The sequence below is a fragment of the Tyto alba genome, unplaced genomic scaffold (genome assembly GCF_018691265.1).
Source record: "Tyto alba isolate M040663 unplaced genomic scaffold, T.alba_DEE_v4.0 Super-Scaffold_1000006, whole genome shotgun sequence".
Classification (NCBI taxonomy): domain Eukaryota; kingdom Metazoa; phylum Chordata; class Aves; order Strigiformes; family Tytonidae; genus Tyto; species Tyto alba.
The window spans coordinates 10054286-10074259 of record NW_024881272.1 but is presented as its reverse complement, the minus strand read 5'-3'; the positions used below and the strand labels follow the sequence as shown (position 1 = coordinate 10074259).

The window sequence follows — 19974 nt, the reverse complement described above, 5'->3', positions numbered from 1 at the left end:
CAGCTCTCTGGTCATATGAAAATGTTAGGCAAATGTTCAGAAATCCACCCCAATTATGAGTGCAAATCAATATAGTATCTGAGGCAAGAGATTATGTGTTAATTGGATTGCATTGGTATTTTTTTCCTTCTATACTTTGGATGAATACATTCATTAAAGAAACACAGATCTGCACTGAATAGGGGATGGCCGATGGGATTATCTCCATACACTGAACTACACAAACGGTTGTTCTAAATCAGATAAAACTTAGCCTGAAGTTTTATACCCTTCTCCAACAGCTTCTAAATGAAAGAAGTGCCTAGGATATATATCAAGACACAAGTCTAAAATAAAGCTTCTTTTAATTCTGTGTACTGACAAGCAGAACAGTAAAAAACATGCCAGCAACCATAAAGAGAATAACAAAATCCAATTATCAGTTAGATTTTCCATGGCTTTAAATTATTTCTGGTGCAAAATATATTACATTTTTACCAGCCAATATCAGAACTGGAAGATGGTAATCTTCTTAGGCTAGTATTTTCTGAGATTAGTCTAACCTGAATGCAGGAACCTGATACAGAAAAGCTATGTTTCCCAGTATCCTTCTACCCACACTGTTTCTGACATAATTAAGACTTGAAAAAAAGAAGGATTCAGAGGAGGGAGGACTGTGCAGCTCAAACACCTCCCACAAGAACCACAATCTCTGCCATGATTCTTTGTAAACCACCCCAATAAAAAGATTTACCTGTGTCTGCACCCAGCCTTAAAGAACCAACATCATGTCTTACACAGGTCATATCGATTTCATTTGCAAAATAAAAGTTAAATATTTCCCAAAAGCATAACAATAAAAACATGAATTTCAAGTGCTTTTCTACCATGACTAATGTAGAATCCAATCTCACTTTAAGAGTCTTTTTTGTTCTGGGGACAAATAAAAATGTTTTGAAAGGGCTTAGGCCATATAGCAGAAACAAAGCAGTATGTAATGACTTGTTCTCTCTTTCTGGTGCCAGATTCACATCCCTGTTCATTAGAGCCCTGTCGTGCTTTAACTCCAGCCAGCAACCAAGCACCACACAGCCTCTCGCTCGCTCACTCCTCCCCGCTCCCAGTGGGATGGGGAAGAGAACTGGAAAAGTAAAACTCATGGAATCACAGAATAATGCTGTTTGGAAGTTCAGGAGGTCTCCAGTCTCCATCCCCCTGCTCAAAGCAGGAGAAGCTGTGAGCTCAGACCAGGCTGCTCAGGGCTTTTTCTAGTTGTAGGGATGAAAAGTACAATCTAATCTTTACCTCTACCCCAGGGAAGATCAGCTAAGCTATTGCTGGCATATTAGTATAACACAACCTAGAATTAGAAGATGACATAGAGAAATGAGTTGTAGCTTCTTCAGGTTTTCATTGTTGGTCATTTTAATCAAGAGTCCTGGTAATTCATGTTTTTGTCCTTTGGTCTCTCTCTAAATGGTTCAAATCTTTGGACTCAGTGGAAAACACACAGAAATAACCTGCTTTCCAAGAGGAAGAAAAGGAAACTCAGTCCATAACCTTGATTTCTATAGGTGAATTTCCTAAAAGACACGTATTTTGGATTTTTCTGAGCAACTGCAGAAAAGGATTTTCTCCACAGGAAGACATATAATTCAGTTAGGTTTCCTTAGTAAACATCATAACGTATCCTTATAAAATGACAGTGAGGACATATATGTTGTATACTCACTTTCTCACTTCAGCTCCAGCTGAAGTATTTGGTATTTATGTGATTGACATTTTGATTACCACATGCATCTGATAAGCTTCCTGCAAAGGTACAGGTATTTTTTCTAGCTATCCAATTAATCCAGCCAGTTGGTCCACTCAGTAACTACAGTTACACTCTTTTAATTCTTATTGGGAGTAGCAGGTAATTTATATTCTTGGTTGGAGAGAAATCTGGAAAGTAATTTACTTACATAAGCATTTTGACTGAAACTTTTAGTATGTAAGGTTATTAAGCATCATCTTATTTTTATCTTAGCTATGAGGATATTTTATACACGGCTGAGTACCCCAAAATGGAATTCAATATGTTCAAACTGTATCAAAACATATCAAAACACTCAGCATTTAATTTTCCTCATTTGCTATATCTGCATACTAATAGCAACAAAGTGGTATCTTGTATGTGACATGTTCTTTGTATATATGACTACAAAGAGTAACAGTAGCTACATGCACTAACAGAGATCTGGCAAATGCTAGTATTAGATTTTCTGAAAAAAAAAAAAAAAAAAAAAAAAAAAAAAAAAAAAAAAAAAAGCAGTTTCCATCTATATTTCTATCACTAATTCACCAGCACAGGATATCATGTATGCATCTTCTTCAGTCATTTTGAAATGCCACCTGAGTAAATGTAATGTTATGTAGACTAATCACATCTGACCAATATAAAATTAACATATTAACTCATTATTACCCATTCAAGAAAAATTAAGTTTCATTGCATCTTCATTGCTTTTGCTTCAGTGTAGTTGATATGATCTCTTGGCATGTTTTAAAACAGTATAAGAATTAATTGTGCTTCATCCAAAACAAAGCAAGGTACCAAGCAGTATTCATTCAACAGAGAAACCCTGTTTTATGGAAGAAAAATGCTTTGAACTTAAAATAAACCCCATACCCCTGATTCAGAATGTTCCTGAACCTTGAAAGTTAACACTGCATAGGTGCCCTGTTTCTATGAAAACACCTGTTGTTTTGTCCATTGTCAAAGAAAGGAAGGATTCTCTGCTATGGGCCTTTCCCTCCTGTCTGACATGCGTGGCGGTTCTTCTGCAGTGTTTCCCAATAGTGTATGTGCTCATATGTCCCAATGTGATGAGAAGTAATTATACTGTTGTACAGACAAGGAGAAAATGGAACCTTGTATATGTTAAAAAGTGAAGGACTAGGTGGAGGTACTATCTGTATTCCCTTTGCATTAAGACAGAGCCCTACATAAACATCTTCCAAATGTATATATTTTATCATTACAGAAGCACTGACAATTTTTGAAGCCAGGTCCCCAGAAAAGACGTAGCCAGTTCCTGAACAAAAAGGATGGTATTTGTCACCCGGGTACTCTTCTTCTGATATGTACCATTTACTGTTTTTATCCCGAATAGGCTTATGCCCTTTCATAAGACAACCTGTGAAATAATTTTGTGGAGGAGGTGAAAGAGACCTGAGGAGCTTTTCTATCAGGTATATTGTATTAACAAAAACATCGCTGTCTGTCTTCATGACAAAGCTTGTGCCACTGCAGTAAGAGGCAACCCACTTCATGCCCATCAAAGTTTTAAGAGTTAAGTTATGGTAAGTGTCCATGAAGTCCTGCTGAATAATATCATGATATTGCTCGCTTTCTCTCAGTAGGACCGCATTTGGACCCTTGCTCTCAATGCCCAGCATAAACAACCGAACAACTTCAACTCCGTGAACCACAGATTCATTTCCCCAGGTTCTTCTGATGGAACTTCTGTGCTGAATTTCAGCAGCTGTAGTAGCTATTAATAATACCAAGAAAGGTGTTTTATCTTTACACTTCTCTTCTTCATTAATAATGAATTTAAATGGCCATCTTGAGGTGGATCTGGTTTTATTCTCAAATTTCTCATTTTCAGCTGGTAGTTTTCCACTTTCTTTCCATAAGAATTTCTTGAAACTTGAAATAATGTTTTTATGTAAAATATTTTCACTTTCCATCTGAAGATTATCATACCTTTTGGTAAAAAGTATGTCTTTTTCTTCTATGTCATGATTGTTCTGACCTTTACTTTGAGCTATGAGAGCAAGGCAATCAGAATTCACAAGATAGGAAATCAAACATATTGCTGTAAAAGAGATGGAGGCAATCAGGAAAACATTTCTCTTGGCACAATCCCAAGGAGAGAAGAAGAATCCGCTACAGTAGTTCATGTTGGCAGCTTTGAGAGAATGCACAAAAGGGTATTTTTTAATTGAACAGATATCTTGTCAGAAGAGCAGTTATTTGTAATTGTTTTCCTCAGTAACACAGGAAGATAAAAGCAATCTGCAAGCTTCTGATTCTTCAGAATTCCTTTTTTTGTTTGTTAAAGGTATCCCATTATTTCATCTTAGAATAAATTGTAAAGATTTTCTTAGGAGCAAAAAAAAAAAAAATCTTAAAAAAATTTTAATTATTTCATTTTCAGGATTTACTTCCTAAGATAAATACTGTATGACAAATACAGTAAGCAATAAATAAAACTAAATAACTACAGTATCAAAAATAATAACTTTCTCAGATAGAACAGAGCTTAATCATATATATATAAATATTGGAATATATGTAAAATATAAATGTGAATTTAATCTAATATTTCAATCAATCTTTTAATATTTTTATACATATATGCAAAATGCCTATCAATCTTTCAACATGGTTGTCTTCAATACTAATAGCAGAGTACTGAATACATAAGAGTTATGGTAGAATGTAGAATATATATTCTATTTCAAATGCATACATTTATTAAAACACACTAAAAAGATACATGTTTAAAATAAAGATTGTGCTATTCCAATTGCTACAACACTCCCTTCTGGGTTATAAGAGTAGAAGAAATATAGCTTATATTCATGTAAGCTTTACAAAACGTTACTGTGTAGTTGAATAATCCAAAGCTAATGAAAGTTTATGATTGATTATGGATTCACAGCCTTGGAGACTATTAGGATAAATCACACGGCAGGTACATTTGGCCATTTAAAAGTTTGATACACAACTGAAAGTGATTGTCCAGGCTATATAAAATGTTAATGCAGACAGAGAGGTAGCATTTCCAGAGGCGAACTTAGCCATCAAAAGATAGTTGTCTTACATGAGACAAAGTGCCCCCTGCCAGCATCTACCTCTGTAAGCGTGTACTTCTGTAAACATGTTACCTCTGTCACACATATTCTGAAGTGAGCCGCAGAAGTATAGTAGGTTAGTTTTTCAAATTTTTTGTGCCCAAACGCTACCTGATAGGTGCAATGTAGCTCACAATCAAACAGTAAAATTCAACACTTCTTACCATCATCTTTGAAAGTGTACGTTCATCCCAGTCATACAATCATGGTATTTTTGGAACAGATTCTTCAGTAGATTCTTGCTGCTTCATAAAGAAATGATAGATTTAGGAGGACTGAAATAGAGTCAGAGATCCTATCTCTGCGCCCATGGAGAACCTGGGGACAAGCTTCCGGGGCCCTGAGGTTCTGTCCTAAGCCTTTTCCAGAGGAATTATGAATTAATGCAAAGGAAAATGCACCAGGACATTCACCATTCTATTTGAAAGCGAAAAAATACTGACACTGGTAGCAGTGAAGAGACAGTCTATAAAATGTGATTGCATTTAGCCATTTTAGGATATGCAATAGAAATGTAAACTAAAAAATTAACATGCTCAATTATAATTTAATCTGGATAAAATAGATGTTGATTAATCTGAATGCAAATGCATGGTGAATTACCCTTGGCCAGCATCCAAACACCCACCTCATTTTTCATCCACTCCACCTCTCCTTGACAGGACAAGGGGAGAAAATAAGATGAAAAAGCTTGTGGATCAAAGTAATGATAGAGAAATCACTTACCAGATATTGACAAGGGCAAAACAGACTTGGAGAAAATTAATTTAATTTACTTCTAATTAAAATATATTTGGATAGTGAGAAAGAAAGACAAAAATGAAAACAGTACCCCCTCTTTATCTTTTCCAGAGCTCCTCTTAACTCCTTTACCTGCTCCCCCAGCAGCAGAAAGAGGTTTGGGGTTAAGGTCCCTCACAGCTCCTCTTCCTGTTCAGAAAAATCTGCTCCAGTGTGAGCTCTTCAAGGGCCACAGTTCCTTCAGGAAATATCCAACTGCTCTAGGCTTGAGAGAAAAAGGGCATAAGCATTTTCTATTATAAACTGGTCAGTTGTTCAACTAATGCACCTTACATATGTCATGCATCCATAAAATATTAAGAACAGGGTGAGTAATGGCTTAGCTCTAGCAACATTTTTAGTTTTTTAGAAAATCTATATTTTGACATATTAACATTTTAAATATCAAGGATCCAAAAACAAAAGTAAATATAAAGCAATGTAAGAAAGAATGTAGGCAGTACCGTTTCAGAAGGTGAGAGGCATTTCTGTATCCACCAATTGCTTTGCTGGTATTTGAAATGTGAGAACTTCAGCAAGAGTAAAAGGTAATTTTCAGTGTACTTCTGCATGGAAATTTTCATGATTAAGCTGAAAACATTTTGTCGAAGTCTTTTTTAGCTTCTGTTCATTTTAAAAAGTGCAAATTTGTTACATGAAAACCTGGTTCCACTGTGGAAAGAACAGGAACTTCTAAGAAGACTTTTCTAACAGGGAGCTAGAGTACTTATTGTTTCAAGTTTGATACAGTTATTACAAGATTAATAAAGAATTCAAGTTGCAGAAAAGCAAACAGTATATATATCTGAAAAATGACAGTTTATCTTGCTTATAACTTTTAAAAATGCTAGGAAGCTCTCAAAATACAATCTTCCTTTTTTACTAAAATTCTTCACATAAAAAAAAAAGAAACATACTTTGCAAATAAATTCTTACTCACAATAATCACAATAATTACCTATACTATTAAACCAAAACAATCAGAATTCATGAGGATTATTTTTCTAAAAACAACCATGTATCGAAGTTGGAATTATAGTCCCCATATACATTGTTGCCTCAGTGATACACTGATTATTCACATATACATGCAATTTAACTATATTCAGAATTTAACATTACATCGAATATGCTGTAAGAAGCCAGAACTAGGCCTTATTAAAATATTAAGAAGAGTAGAAAGGAGTAAGGAAAACCAGAAAATGAATTAGAAAAAAAGGAAGGAGATGAATATGGTACTTTTTGTTGCCACTCCTGTTTATGTTATCTTTTCCGTATTTATTTAAAAAAGACTGACTTGACAGTTCATGAGTGAAAATCTACCTCACAATGTTCTAATTCTACCCTATCTCATGCCAGATTTTTGGAAGAATTTCAAAATAAGACAAACCAACCCCTCACATTCTAGCAATGCTTTGATATTTGTCCAACTTCTGGAAGTAATGAGTTTTACAGTCCAGTCCTTCTAAGGTGGTCACACAAACGGCAAATTGCAAAGTAATCTCTCGAGAAAATGATCCAGGTGTTTGAAGTTGCAAACTAAAGGCTGCCGGAAAGCGTGAGATACAGAAGTTAATTTAAAGCTGCCAGTTGGTAAACAGATCAGAGTATCTTGACTACTTTGTTTCAATTTAGTTAAACTGACTTCTAGTCGAATTGACTTAACATACATCAAAGGACGAGCTGGGAAGTGAGAGAAGAGCAGAGATGCACCCAGCTAAAATAAAGGCAGCCTCTCCTGGAGAGCAGCTCTGCTCAGCACTTTGCCATCTCCCTGCAGTCCCAGATCAGCAGAGAAAGCAGCCTTCTGTGAGGACTAGATTGAAAAAAGCCCCAATCCCCACCTCCTGCTTGATTTGTAAGAAGTCCCAGAGATGACCGTGGAGTTAGTGAGATGAAGCAACAGCCATTTCACCCCTCTTTTTCGAAACCAGTATTTCATTTCAAACCTATATACTATATATATATAAACATATATATTTGGAGGATTAATTTGGACATCCTGGTGACACTCACTCTCAGTGGTTATAAAGAGAAACAGGGATATTGCCGTTTCCGTTTTTGAAGCAAGCTCTACTAATTTATTCTTGGGTTACAGGTGAAAAAAAGCTTTCTTAAAGGCACACGAGGACCAGAAAGCTAGTTCCACTTCCTTTTACCAGGATCATTTGGCCTCCCAGAAAACCCAGGCAATTCTACTGTCACTTACACCTATTAACTCGTCCAGATGTCTACTGCTGAGGCTTGTGGTGGAGAGAAGGAAAAAACTTTTTATCTTGCTGTGTATTGTTTGAAAGATCTGAATTCAGTTATTTCAAGATTTGAAATAAGGGTTTATTTTGCATAAATTTCTTGTTATGTATATTTTTAACACCACTTTCTTTTACAATGATTACAGCAATTTGAAAAGCAAATGGCTTAATAAACTGTGAAGGGAATTAAGCACTTTAAAGAAAACACTGTATTGTTATTAACGTACTACTTCTAAGTATTTAATGAACATATGGAACCAATTTAACAGATATATAAAGTATATTTTCTAGTGTTCTGTAAAATCTTTCTATATGCATTTTTCTGATTTAAATTATGCCTACACTGAGTTAATCTCATCAAAATGCTACTTCTGCAGAGAAACAATATTTACTTTTCACTGGAATATTTGTAAAAGTTTGGGGTTTTGTGTTTGGTTTTTTTTTTTTTGTTTGTTTGTTTTGTTTGGTTTTGTTTTTTTTTTTTAAAAAAAAACAGGAATATGTGAAAAACTGAAGAAAAATGTTAGGTTCCCTTTTTCTTTGTATAATTATATTACAGATTCAAAAACAATCTTAAAGGAAAATTTAACAGCGATAGCTATCTTAGGGTTTGCTTGTCTCTAGTTAGCCGCTATATCAATGTTTCTTAAAGTACACACAGAAATGTGGATACTAAATATTTAATCACATATAAACAGCGCAATTCCCTGGTTTCATGCAAGCAAAGTGCATTCCTTACATGTAAAAATTTGTCATGGGACAGAAAAGGGAATACACTGCATGTGTGGAGCCAAGAATTTATTTAGTCTGACAAAACTGTCCAATCAAAAACCAGTTACTAGTTTAATTTAATTATTACCAAAGGGGGGGAGTGGGGGAATGAGCTAAATAGTTCTACACACAGTCCCTGGTATCTCCCCCTTTTCCCTCACATCATTCTTACCTTTTTTAATGCCCCTCTGGTGGAGTCTTATGAGTCAGTGGTGCCAGATTTTCTCAAGAAGGAGGTGGAGGAGGAGAGGGCTTTACAGCAAATTATCAGTGTCCCACATTCTCTACTAGAAGGAACATCCTGATGTTGATGAAGTGTTTTCCCTACCTGAGAATGCACTAGTGCTAATTTCCATGTGTTTTCTAATACAACACTTTCCTCTCTCTTCATTGGTTCTCAGTTACACATGAAAATGATTTTATTATGCCTATTGTGTTTACATTGGATATTTCCTCTTTGTTCCCTGTTATGGCTAAATCCAGTTTTACCCAGCTCCCAACGGTGCATTCCTATAGTAGTAAGGAATTAACTACTGGTGGCACTTTTCCTCAGTTATCATCCCATACCTACACATTTCCCTATTACACTATACTTTTAGTGTAGTGACATAAACAGGTACTCAACACAAAATAGCTATTTGCTGCAGAAATAAAGCAAAATGGCTATAAAAATAGGAGTTATGCCACATAACTGTGGAAAGCTAAACTAAAGCTAAAACTAATTGAGTAATTGTAACCAAATCACTATACAATTCGCTGTTACAGCTTAAAAAAGCTATAACAAAGCTCTACACATACAAGGCCAGATCAGACAAATCTGTCTTGTTCTGAGGCTTGCAGAATTCATACAAAGATAATGGACCATATCCTTTTAACTGACCTGAAGAAGGAAACAGTATGTAGCTTTGTGAGATAAAAGCAAGGGTGTGCTTGAGAGCATAGTACAAAGAATGATCCTGGTAATGTTGCAGCAGTTTTGCTGTCCGATGTGGTTTGGTTCACGGCAGTAAAATTCAACAGAACTGTGATGGAAACTGTTAAAAAATAAAGACAGCAAATATATCATTGATTTAGAAGTGGCCAACACCATTATTTCAGTTGAAGAAAGTTAAAATTAGCATGAACTCGGAAACTTGGACCTAGAAACAAAAGCGTTTCTACTTTTATATTTCTATTTCCTATCTGTCATAAACTATTATTTCCCCAGCAGTCTGATAAATGGCTTTATCAAGATAGTAACATTCATCAGAAAAAGAAAAATGTCTTCCTGGTAAACAGCTAAGCAGTGCTAACCTAAGAACAGATGTTTCTTCTCTCAGGTGCGACAGGAATACATATGGAGAAGAGACTCTGGCTTCTGAAAATGCCTGCTGGACTAGTATATTAAAGCTACCTCAACTACATTGTGTTTTCTGAGGTATAATATTTCACTTTAAAACAAAATTTAATTTGGACTTGCTAGAAAGTACAATTTTTTAAACGGAGATGTAAACTTAAACTACAGCCTAATAAAGTATGTTTTATTGTACTCACCCTTCTTTTTACAAAGGGATATTCACATAAGCACATACCGTAAGCACCTTATAGTACTTTTGTTCACAAAAGCATAAGCACCATGCTAATGAAATAAGCAATTTACTTAGCTCTTTTCCCTGATTATGAGAGTAGAAAAAACAGGAGAGTTCTCCAATATTTAAAATATTTTTATTTTGTTTTGATATTGTATCTGTGCTTAAAATAGAACAGTACCTTGTTAAAAAAATCAAAACAGAGACACAAACCCACAAACATAAAACCAGTTCCTGATATTTAAAGTTTCCTTCCAGAAAGAACTTTCATAGTGAAGAGGTAAGAGATAAATGAAGGTGTAACATAAGCATGCCAAACAGTGTGCCAGTTCAGCTACGCATTATCACTGAGGGTAATAGGAAGAAGAAAAAGCAATAAGATCAAAGGTCACCCAGCAAACCCTCTGTGGATAAGAATGAAACTTTGCCCCAGGTATTAAACTGTGTTTTCTTCCTATGTCACATCCAGCAATTAGACCCGAGAACTATAAGGTTAATTTACATATGCTGAATATCCTTCTACTACTTATTATATCTGTTGTTTTTAAAATTAAAATATATTGTATTCTCAGCAATCATCAACAATACGCAGATAGAAGAAAATGGATCCACACCTATGGGGATCATGTGGGAATTTATGAAAAGTCCCAGGTTCCTAGTCACCCTTAGAAAATGCCATTCTAGTGAAAAGGAAAATGATACTGCTTCTTATCAGCAAAGACGCTGAACACAGCAGAGCAGTTCTGAAGGAAGACAGCTTCTGTAGTTTCAGGTTCTCTGGCAAATTCAAACAGAATGTATTTAATCATCTAGGTAGAACAAAGAAAGAGGTTGAGTAATGACAGCATTTTGAGCTGTTTGTGTTACAGATATCCATAGAAAACTGAACAAAGAGAGACGTTAACAGGACTTCTAGACCATAAGTTGTCCCAAAACAGTATCAGTTTTAACCAAGTAATTTCTGACAAACATCTGCTCATGCCTTTTCAATCTGTACTTAAATAATTTGGACCCCATAACCTTCCAAAGCATCTCTTCAATGCTTCATTACTCTGCCTATTTCCCTAATCCAACCTGGTATTCCCATGCTACACTTTAAATTTATTACTTCTTAAAGCTTTGAAAACAAATATTCTTTTTTTCTGTGAAGAGCATTTGATAACTTTCACCTTGTCCCTTCTCAGACTTCACTTATATCTCCAATTCTGATATGTTTTCTGAACTTCTAACCATTCTTATTCTTCCTCTTCAGTTCTCTCCAACGGATTGACATCTCCCCAAAAGGACAAAGGGGACTTATTACTTCAGGTGAAGCCTAGCACTGGGGGATTAGAACAGAAAGATTATTTCATGTGCCCACCAGGCTTTCTCCCTGTTCATATACACTGGGAAAACATTTGTCTTTTTTGTAACTATTAGATTGTTGATCCACATTATCTGCTACTGCAAAACTAGGTATAGCTTGTGACTTGCTCCATGCTGGGACCCATTTCCACATGGCTGGTCAACTTAGCCAACACGCTACCTTTGCTTCTCATGATCTCAGATAATTTCCACTTTACCCTATCCATCACAATCTCATTATTTTAGCACATTATTCCAAGCCCCTTATGAAGCCCTGGTCAATGTAGAATTCCACTTTCATAAGAAATCACTGCAAGGTAGTCTCTGAGACTGATTTTCTAGACAGTTATATAATCCACTCATGGTAGTTTCATCTGCCCCACAGCTCCTTACCTAGTGATCCTGCCCCACTCACTACCAACAGTGACAAGCACCCTGTCATTAGATCCTTCACTGCTTATCCAAAAATGTCAGCGTAGTTTCTCCTTATTTCTGACAAAACAGTAAGTATTGGCAGTAAGTTTGAAATGCTTTTACACAGATTATGGAAATGCAGTTTCCATTATAGTCACTTAGGAACTGATCAGACATTGTGACCATAGACAGAACACTAACCACCCTATTTATTAATTATTTATGCGCTACATCACAGAAAATCTTTGACACTTGAAAGATATACATAAGTACATAATTTAACATAATAATTTAAATGTAGAGTTGATAGTATTAAAGCTATAAACACTCCTACACATCTAAGCAATGACAAAATAGGTAAGACTTTCCTACATACAAAATTGTTTTCTAGTTTACTTGACGTGAAGGGTTTTGTAATGATGCCATCTTGTGACCATGGTGAAAATAACACTCCGTCTAGAACTACAGCAACATTTCATTTTTTCCATCTACTTTAGTCTCGGGCAGCTAGTGAACAGTGTTAGGATCAAACTGTTGGCAGTGACTACCAGTTTTTTTCCCATTTCTTTGCTTAACCTAAAACTGTTTCCCCATGGTTAGGTTTTCATCAGGGGTCTGGGTCTTCAACATATAGTCCAAACAAAATGTGCCAAATAAAACTCCCAATAGTTTCTGAGTATTAAAAAAACCCAAACCTTATTTGCATATGTGGAACTGGCACTAGAATTTAAAGATATCATTTTACCATTATGGAAACTGGGTCTCTGCAAGGATATTACCTTACTACACACAGCTACCTCAAATATTATCTGAATTTACTAGTGTATATAAAAAGACATGAAGGTAAGGGTGTGTGAGTATGAGGAATTCAATTCAAAATTTGGAATCAGAAGAGTGATATTCTATTTTAAAGCAGTTGATGTTAGCAGTAGTCTAATGGGAGCCATCTGCAGAACATACTTTCTCCATTGATCGTCCACCCAGAGGTGGCCCCATTATGAATTAGACAGCTATTTTATACTCTACATACTCACACATCCATGCAACTGTTTTCTTAAATGAATCAGAACAACATGCATAAAAGACTAGCTTAGACACAGGTTAGAAACAACACATTAGGTTAAATTTTCATTTTATGAAATTTATCTTATACTTGTTTGTTGCAATTATGTCTGGATTCTTAAACTAAATTTATCATGGGCACAAGAACCAAAATTACATCAATTTTCTTTATTAACTTTAGTACATGACTGGGTTTTTATATGAATTAGAATAAATTAGAATAGCAATTTATATTAGAGATGTTTGGCTAATTTATATTTTATAATTATAAGTTCTGACAGTAATGAGTTACTTCGATCAATCACAACAAAATTTAACATAAATTTAATTACAGGTGTTTATGTGTGAGTAGTTCATAAACAACTAGTCTTCAGGATTAGTGTCTCCTAATGCTTTATGTGGATTCCTGTAAAAACTGCAGAACATTCAAGTTTTCTCTCAGTTAATCATGAACTAGTATAATTTAATTCAGCTAAAACTAACATTTATAAAGCTTCATTATTTTCTAGAACATGAGCTCCTTGTTCTGTCGTCACAGGGGGACATGCATATGGAAAGTCAGGGTTTCTGTTCAGCAGTTGCTGGCTGTCATTCAAAGGGCTTGTTCCCTGCAGGGACTGGGAATGTTTCTTCACCAATGTAACTGTGTGGGTCTCATGCTCTTTCCTATATGGATTCACCACAGGGAGTCAAATCACAGGAGAGGTAACCTGGAACCCCCTCCAGCTGGGAAAGGCACCGAATCAGCTGTCTCCTCTCCTGGACAGAGGGGTACCTTCATCTCCTATGGTTGCTGCTATGTTTCTTAATGTCACTCTTATACATCAGGCATGAGCAATGCACGCTCATCAGACCTTCAAAAGATGAAACCAAAATATTACCCTGTTTGAATATTCTAGAGGTGAGTTTAGAAGCGAGATGGATAGAAGCTGTCAGCCTTTCCCAGACTGCTGTGAGCGTGTCCAGAGGCACTACGCACAGCCCTCGAGAAACCTTCTCAGTGAAAATATAGACACCAAAGGATTTTTCAGGTGCTGTGGGGCTAGACTGAAGTTTAGTTGAGACTTGCAGTTTTACTGGAATATACATCTAAATTTCACCTTAATCTTCCTTTATGCAGTCCATGTTCTGTTGCATGTGGTAAAATACTTTCACTATCTAAAGCCACATAGTATTTCAAAGAGACCATGGCAATGTTGATCACTGGAGCACTAGGGCTCCCAGGATTGCTGAGCAGAAGATATCTGATCCATGCACAGATTTTAAAACCTAGATTTTCAGATTTGTGGTTCTTCTCTAAACCTTTACAGATAAGCCCCCTTCAATGTAGGAGAGAGATCACCCTCATTTTTAGACAATTCCAGAGCAATATCAGCACAGGTATCTACTTACTGTTCCTCATCTAACTTCGCCAGATACAGCTGCAAATCCAGATGTGGAGGCATGCGTCCTCTGGTATAATTGTTTCAAAAACACTACATCACATTTCAGTTCTAAAACAATCAGAAGATGCAAAACCATGAACAGAATGAAATGCAGGGTTGAATAAAACTTAAAAAGCACCTTTAATTTCCTGGGTGAGAATATCTATCTATGCCCTTCCTGTCAAACCCTTCACCTTTCTGCTGGATCCCAAGGAATTTAATCTCAGTCCTGACAGTCAAGAAGAATACTTCTAGAAGATATTCAGCAAGTTGCCATAGTGTACTCGGGCAGTTGCACTGCCAGGCATTGACAACTTTCAGCAAAATGGGCCTAAAAGGACAAAATTTTGATACTCATAAGGTACTTCAAAACAGCAAGTTCTTACACTGATTCTTAAAAAAAAAAAAAAATTATTTCTAAGTCAATTTGTTTAAGAAATTCTGGGAAGGAAGATTTTATTTTATTTTAACTTTGCATTTCAAGGGGAAACAATATTGTGCATTAAGATTTCTTAAGTTCTCCATTAGGCTAAAAACTTCAGAAGTCAAAGCATGTGCTGAAATAATAATCATGCACTGAAGGTAATCATAAAGGACTGATAAATATAAACAGAAAATGCTTTTCCAGCACTTGTGCCACTGTTCAGGTTGCACAGAATAGAGAGCATTTTTCACTTGTATAGAAGAACTTTGCTGAAATGCTCCAGAAGTTGTACTGGTGTTTATATGTAACTAGTTCAAAGCACAACATTTCTATAGGTCTAAGTATTCCTTTATCATAGCTTAATCTCAGCTGGCCCTCTAGATGGTAGTGTAATACCATTAATAGTAACAGAAAAGATTGGCATGGAATATGGTTATTTTCATTTTTATCAGTGGCCAATACCGAGCTCATGTTGCAAAGTAGTCATAAAATCCATGCCTTATCAGTCTCCATAAAACAAGCCAGTAGTTCCAGTTCAGGTTTTATTGGAAAACTGTCTGGTTTCCACCATCTGAATTTGCACTCTTACTGGCCATGACAGCCAAATCATTATTCCCTAGCACAGATCAGGGTTAAAACACTCCACTGTAATATAAAAAGATTTTTTTTATGTTCCTTTAGAGGAAAAAAAAATATAATTGTCATTTTAGTCAGACATCTAAACAAACATCACTTTTATGTCAGCAATAGCCTTCTGGGAAAATGAACTCTGGGAGGATTTAGAATGTCTCATGTAGTCTTTTCAGGATATATTTTTGCAGTACTTTAAAATTGCTTTCATGTTCTGCTCTTGATGTTTAGATTATTTACCTATAAAGTTAATCAGTTCATAACAAATTTATGCATTAATTGTGCCAAGATATATTTATGTGTCTTCTATATTAAATAATGGGTTATGATGACTGAACTGATCACAGTGAAATGATGTAATGATTATTTTTGATTCATACTAAGTTTTACTTCTTACAGAGTTGCTGAGTTGGAAAACTAAGTTTTCAAAATCACTCCTACAAAGCTTAAGAAAACCATAGTTTTCTAGTCACTAAGGATATCACAGCAGGTAGACTGAACCTTTATCAAGGCACTATACACAGTACAGCATATCTAAAATAATGAGATATTATTTCTCTGATCACCTCTGAGACTGGATTTTGAAATGAAGGATAAGATACTCATTTCTTTAGGCCATAGTCTTTGCAGTGGAAGTGTGTTCCTAGCACATTATCTGCATCATAGGATCCTCTTGACTGGACAGGAATTTACATTACAGGAATTGCATGAACTTGTTTATAAAAGTGTAGTTAGTTCACATAGTTAGTGAACAAATAAAAGGGGCTTCATCCACAGCTTTCTCAAGTGCAAGACACATAACTGCAAAAATCTGTCTAGTTGTAACTAGAAATCAGATTCAATGCCTTTTGAATTATATATATTGTTCCTATACTAGGTAACTGTCTTGTGTTCTACCCTTCTGAAGCTAATCAAATATCAAGTAGTCACAATCCTGAAAAACAAATACAGTTTAGTGTCACATAATATAGAAAGAATCTGTGAAATCAAGATAAATAGCAATAGTCTCCTAAACCAAAATCTTTTGTCCTGAAGACAATAAATACAAAAGCAAATGATGAGAAGACTTCAGCCACTAAAAATACTGGGCTTTCAAACACAAAGTTAAACTGGTATTTCCCTGTCAAATACAGTATTTTTTTCATCACATTACTGGATTACATTGTAATCTCTTAAAAATAAGATTATGATGGCTACTAGGAAATTATGTGAGTTACAGAAATTGGAATTTACGGAAAAAAGTATTACAACATATTTGAAGTATATAGCTGAACTAGGAAAGCAATAATATCTGTAATGTTCTAAAATTAGTATGTGAAGTGGGTGATAACAAGTTACTTTTGGTATTATTTACATTCTTCTTCAGTTATAATCTCCCTGTTTCTCTTACTGATTTTTTGCTACAGAAAAATGTTGTAGTAGCTGAAAAAAATACAGTGGAATTATTTCATGGGAATCACCTTCTCAAAGCAAAAGAAAAGAAGCAATTAGACATGAAGTTTTTTTCGCTGAGTTCTAATGTTCTTCCATTTGTTAACATACTTTGAGATCTTATACCATTTTTACTAGGATTTATAATTCAGTTCTGCACTTCAGAATACTACAAGTCTATCATATATAAATAAAACATAGTTTTGAACTGTAACTTATTTTTTCATAACATAGAAGTAACATATATGTGGCAACAAAAGGGAAGCTCCACTCAGCCGCAAAAGCAGTGGAAAGTAAAATTTATTAATACTGCATAAAGGATTTACCGATTTTCATAACAGTACTTTGTTGTGTAACTCCCTTGTGATCAAAAGTTTCCAAGGGAGAAAAAAGCCACCATTCCCTGATAACATCAGATAAACAAGTCATCTAAAAAGGGAAACATAAATAAAAGGCTCCAACACTAGAATTCTGTGATCACTTGCAAATTTCTTCCTTAGTCTGAAAGCAGAGATATTTTCAGACTTCGCATTCCTATCTGAAATACTGTGGTAGTAGGAAAGGGGACAGTGAATTGAGATCTGAAACACCACCTGCTCGTGTTAAGATAAGCAGGTCATTCTAAACAAAGGACAAAGACTTTTGGAAATATTAAGATGACATTTTAATATGAACATGTTAATTATTTATGGTTAGGATTGATATAAATAAAATGTTATGGAAATAATAAAATATTCTATTGTTTTATATATGGCAAAAATAAGAAATTATTGGAAATTTCTGACTCTAAATTTTGGTGAAAGAAGGATATGCTTTTTACAAGCTGGCTATTTGCTTCACCTGTGCATGTAGAAGAAACCCTTAATTTGCCTGCTTTCGTGCTATCTCCATGATCTTACCAAAGAACTTTTCCCTCCAAAACAAATTGACCAGAGAAATGGACATGGGTTTCACACATCCCAGGGGAGCATCTCAGTTACCAAAACAATGCACACTCCCAAACTTAAGTTTTGTTTTCCTTTTCATCTTCTATTATAGGGCTGCAGAGGGGGGAAAAATGAATTTTCAATAAGCTTGAAATGTTTTGATCATCTATTGGTGCAGTTGAAACACCTTTTGAAAGTGGATAAGGTTTCCAGGAAACTGTCAGAACCGAGGCTTATTCATGAAATCTTGTTAAGCTGAATTTCCTTTAAGTGCACAGTATGAAGGAATGCAGGCTTTGTCCCTCTTTTTCTTCATATCTTGTTTCTAAAGTATGGGAGACAATCATACTGCTAACATGGAAAACAACTTCTTATGCACAGCTATGCAAAGACCACAATATAAAATAGTGCTTATGCTTTCTGACATTATACAAGTTGTCATAGTCACTTTATTTCCTTACATAAATAGTGATATCTTAAGTTATTTATTCCATTTTTGGAAATAATAGGCAATTCAGATTATTGCTTAGAAGCTATGGATGCATTAAAGCACAGCAGGAATGAAATATCTATCTCTGTGCTTACCATATGTCCAAAAAGCTTGGATATTTTAATAAGCTGTAATATATTTTGTCATTTCAAGTCACTTTCACAATTCGCTGTGCAACAAAGTACTTAATTGTTGAAATTTTTTTTCTCGGATATCAAAGGCATTAATTAAAATGCAATTGCATGCACTTTCTCAATGTTTGCAATGCTTTCCTCCCATCCTCTCATCAGTAGAAATGTATGATGAAGAAATCCCTCTTCAGGGTGAACTTCAGCAAACAGGGTGAGAACTAGTTTGACAAGCTCTTGAAATAATGCCAAAAAATATGTCACACAAGCATTACTTAATCATTAAGGTTGTGTCTGTGTGTATGCTTGAAGATATTAGGTAGGATATGGAACTAGTAAAACTATTATTTGAGCCAACTACCATTTTATTTTCCTCATGCTTTTGCTTACAGCTTTCCATTTCTTCTTCCACTTTCAATTTAACCTTTATGACTTCTGTAAGAATATTTATTTGAAATTAAATCCTAACCCCTGTTAAGAGGATACAGTCTGCTCCAGAAACAGTGGTCTTAGCATTTTTAAAACTTCATATGGAATAAACAACCCCAAAAGATCTCTTTTGTGCACATACAATAAAACGTGTGAGTCCCTCTATAACATAATATATATACTTTATTTCCTACCTATCTAACTGCATTGCAACCTAATATACTTTACATTAGCTATTACTTCTGCAAATTCTCATTTTCTCTGTCAAATGATGCATGAAAACTAGAATCACTACAGCTTAATGGAATAAGCCTCTTACCAGCAATATATATCAAAGATATCCCTCTCTGAACATCTAAGGACAGAAGGATCACAAGTTCTAAAACAATTTAAACAGAATTCACAATAGGTAACTGGGTTTTAAGTTTTGTCCCAGCTGTTTACTTTTCCCTTGGTGGGGAGGCACTGGTCAGTGTTAACACTGTTATTTGTCCTTTACAGGCATAAGTGTGCATGGGGTCAGCATGGGGTTACAGCTAAGAAATTATGTCAACAGGGATTTCTGTGTCCCAGAGAAATACTCTATTTGTCCCTGTTAGATATGTTTGAAAAAGAAAGAAAAAGCTAAAATACTGTATATTTGAAATAATTTATATAATAACATAATAATATGAATAATATAATAATAAATATTTGATGTAACAGGCAAGAAAGACATTGAAAACAGTTTTATAAATCCAAGGCTGTGGTCACAGAGGCTACAACCAAAGAACAGAAATGCAAGTTTGGGGCAAGCAACAAAGAATGATGAGTCAGGAGAGGGGAAAGAAAGAGAATTCAAGCCCATGACTACATTGACCTAGACTGACCACCTCTGCTTCTCTTCTGAGCTTGTGGTAACAGTACTTGGTTGATGTAAGGCTGACAGGATGATTCAAGTCCCATCCTAGAAAACAGGAGGCAAACATGTATATGAATAGTTGTGTCTTTGCTTGATAAAAATCAACTAAAAAAATA

General features: G+C 35.2%; 1 protein-coding gene across 1 annotated transcript; it reads right to left on the bottom strand.

Moving 5' to 3' along the window:
* Positions 1-2079: 2079 nt before the first annotated feature.
* Positions 2080-4042, bottom strand: LOC104364668 (beta-1,3-galactosyltransferase 2-like). The gene has a single exon (XM_009971332.3). The coding sequence runs from the start codon at positions 3925-3927 to the stop codon at positions 2761-2763; it is 1167 nt and encodes a 388-aa protein (XP_009969634.3). The 5' UTR covers positions 3928-4042; the 3' UTR covers positions 2080-2760.
* Between the last annotated feature and the right edge of the window lie 15932 nt (positions 4043-19974).

Coding starts and splice junctions, on each gene's coding strand:
- LOC104364668 (XM_009971332.3), bottom strand. CDS start 3,927: ATGAACTACTGTAGCGGATTCTTCTTCTCTCCTTGGGATTGTGCCAAG.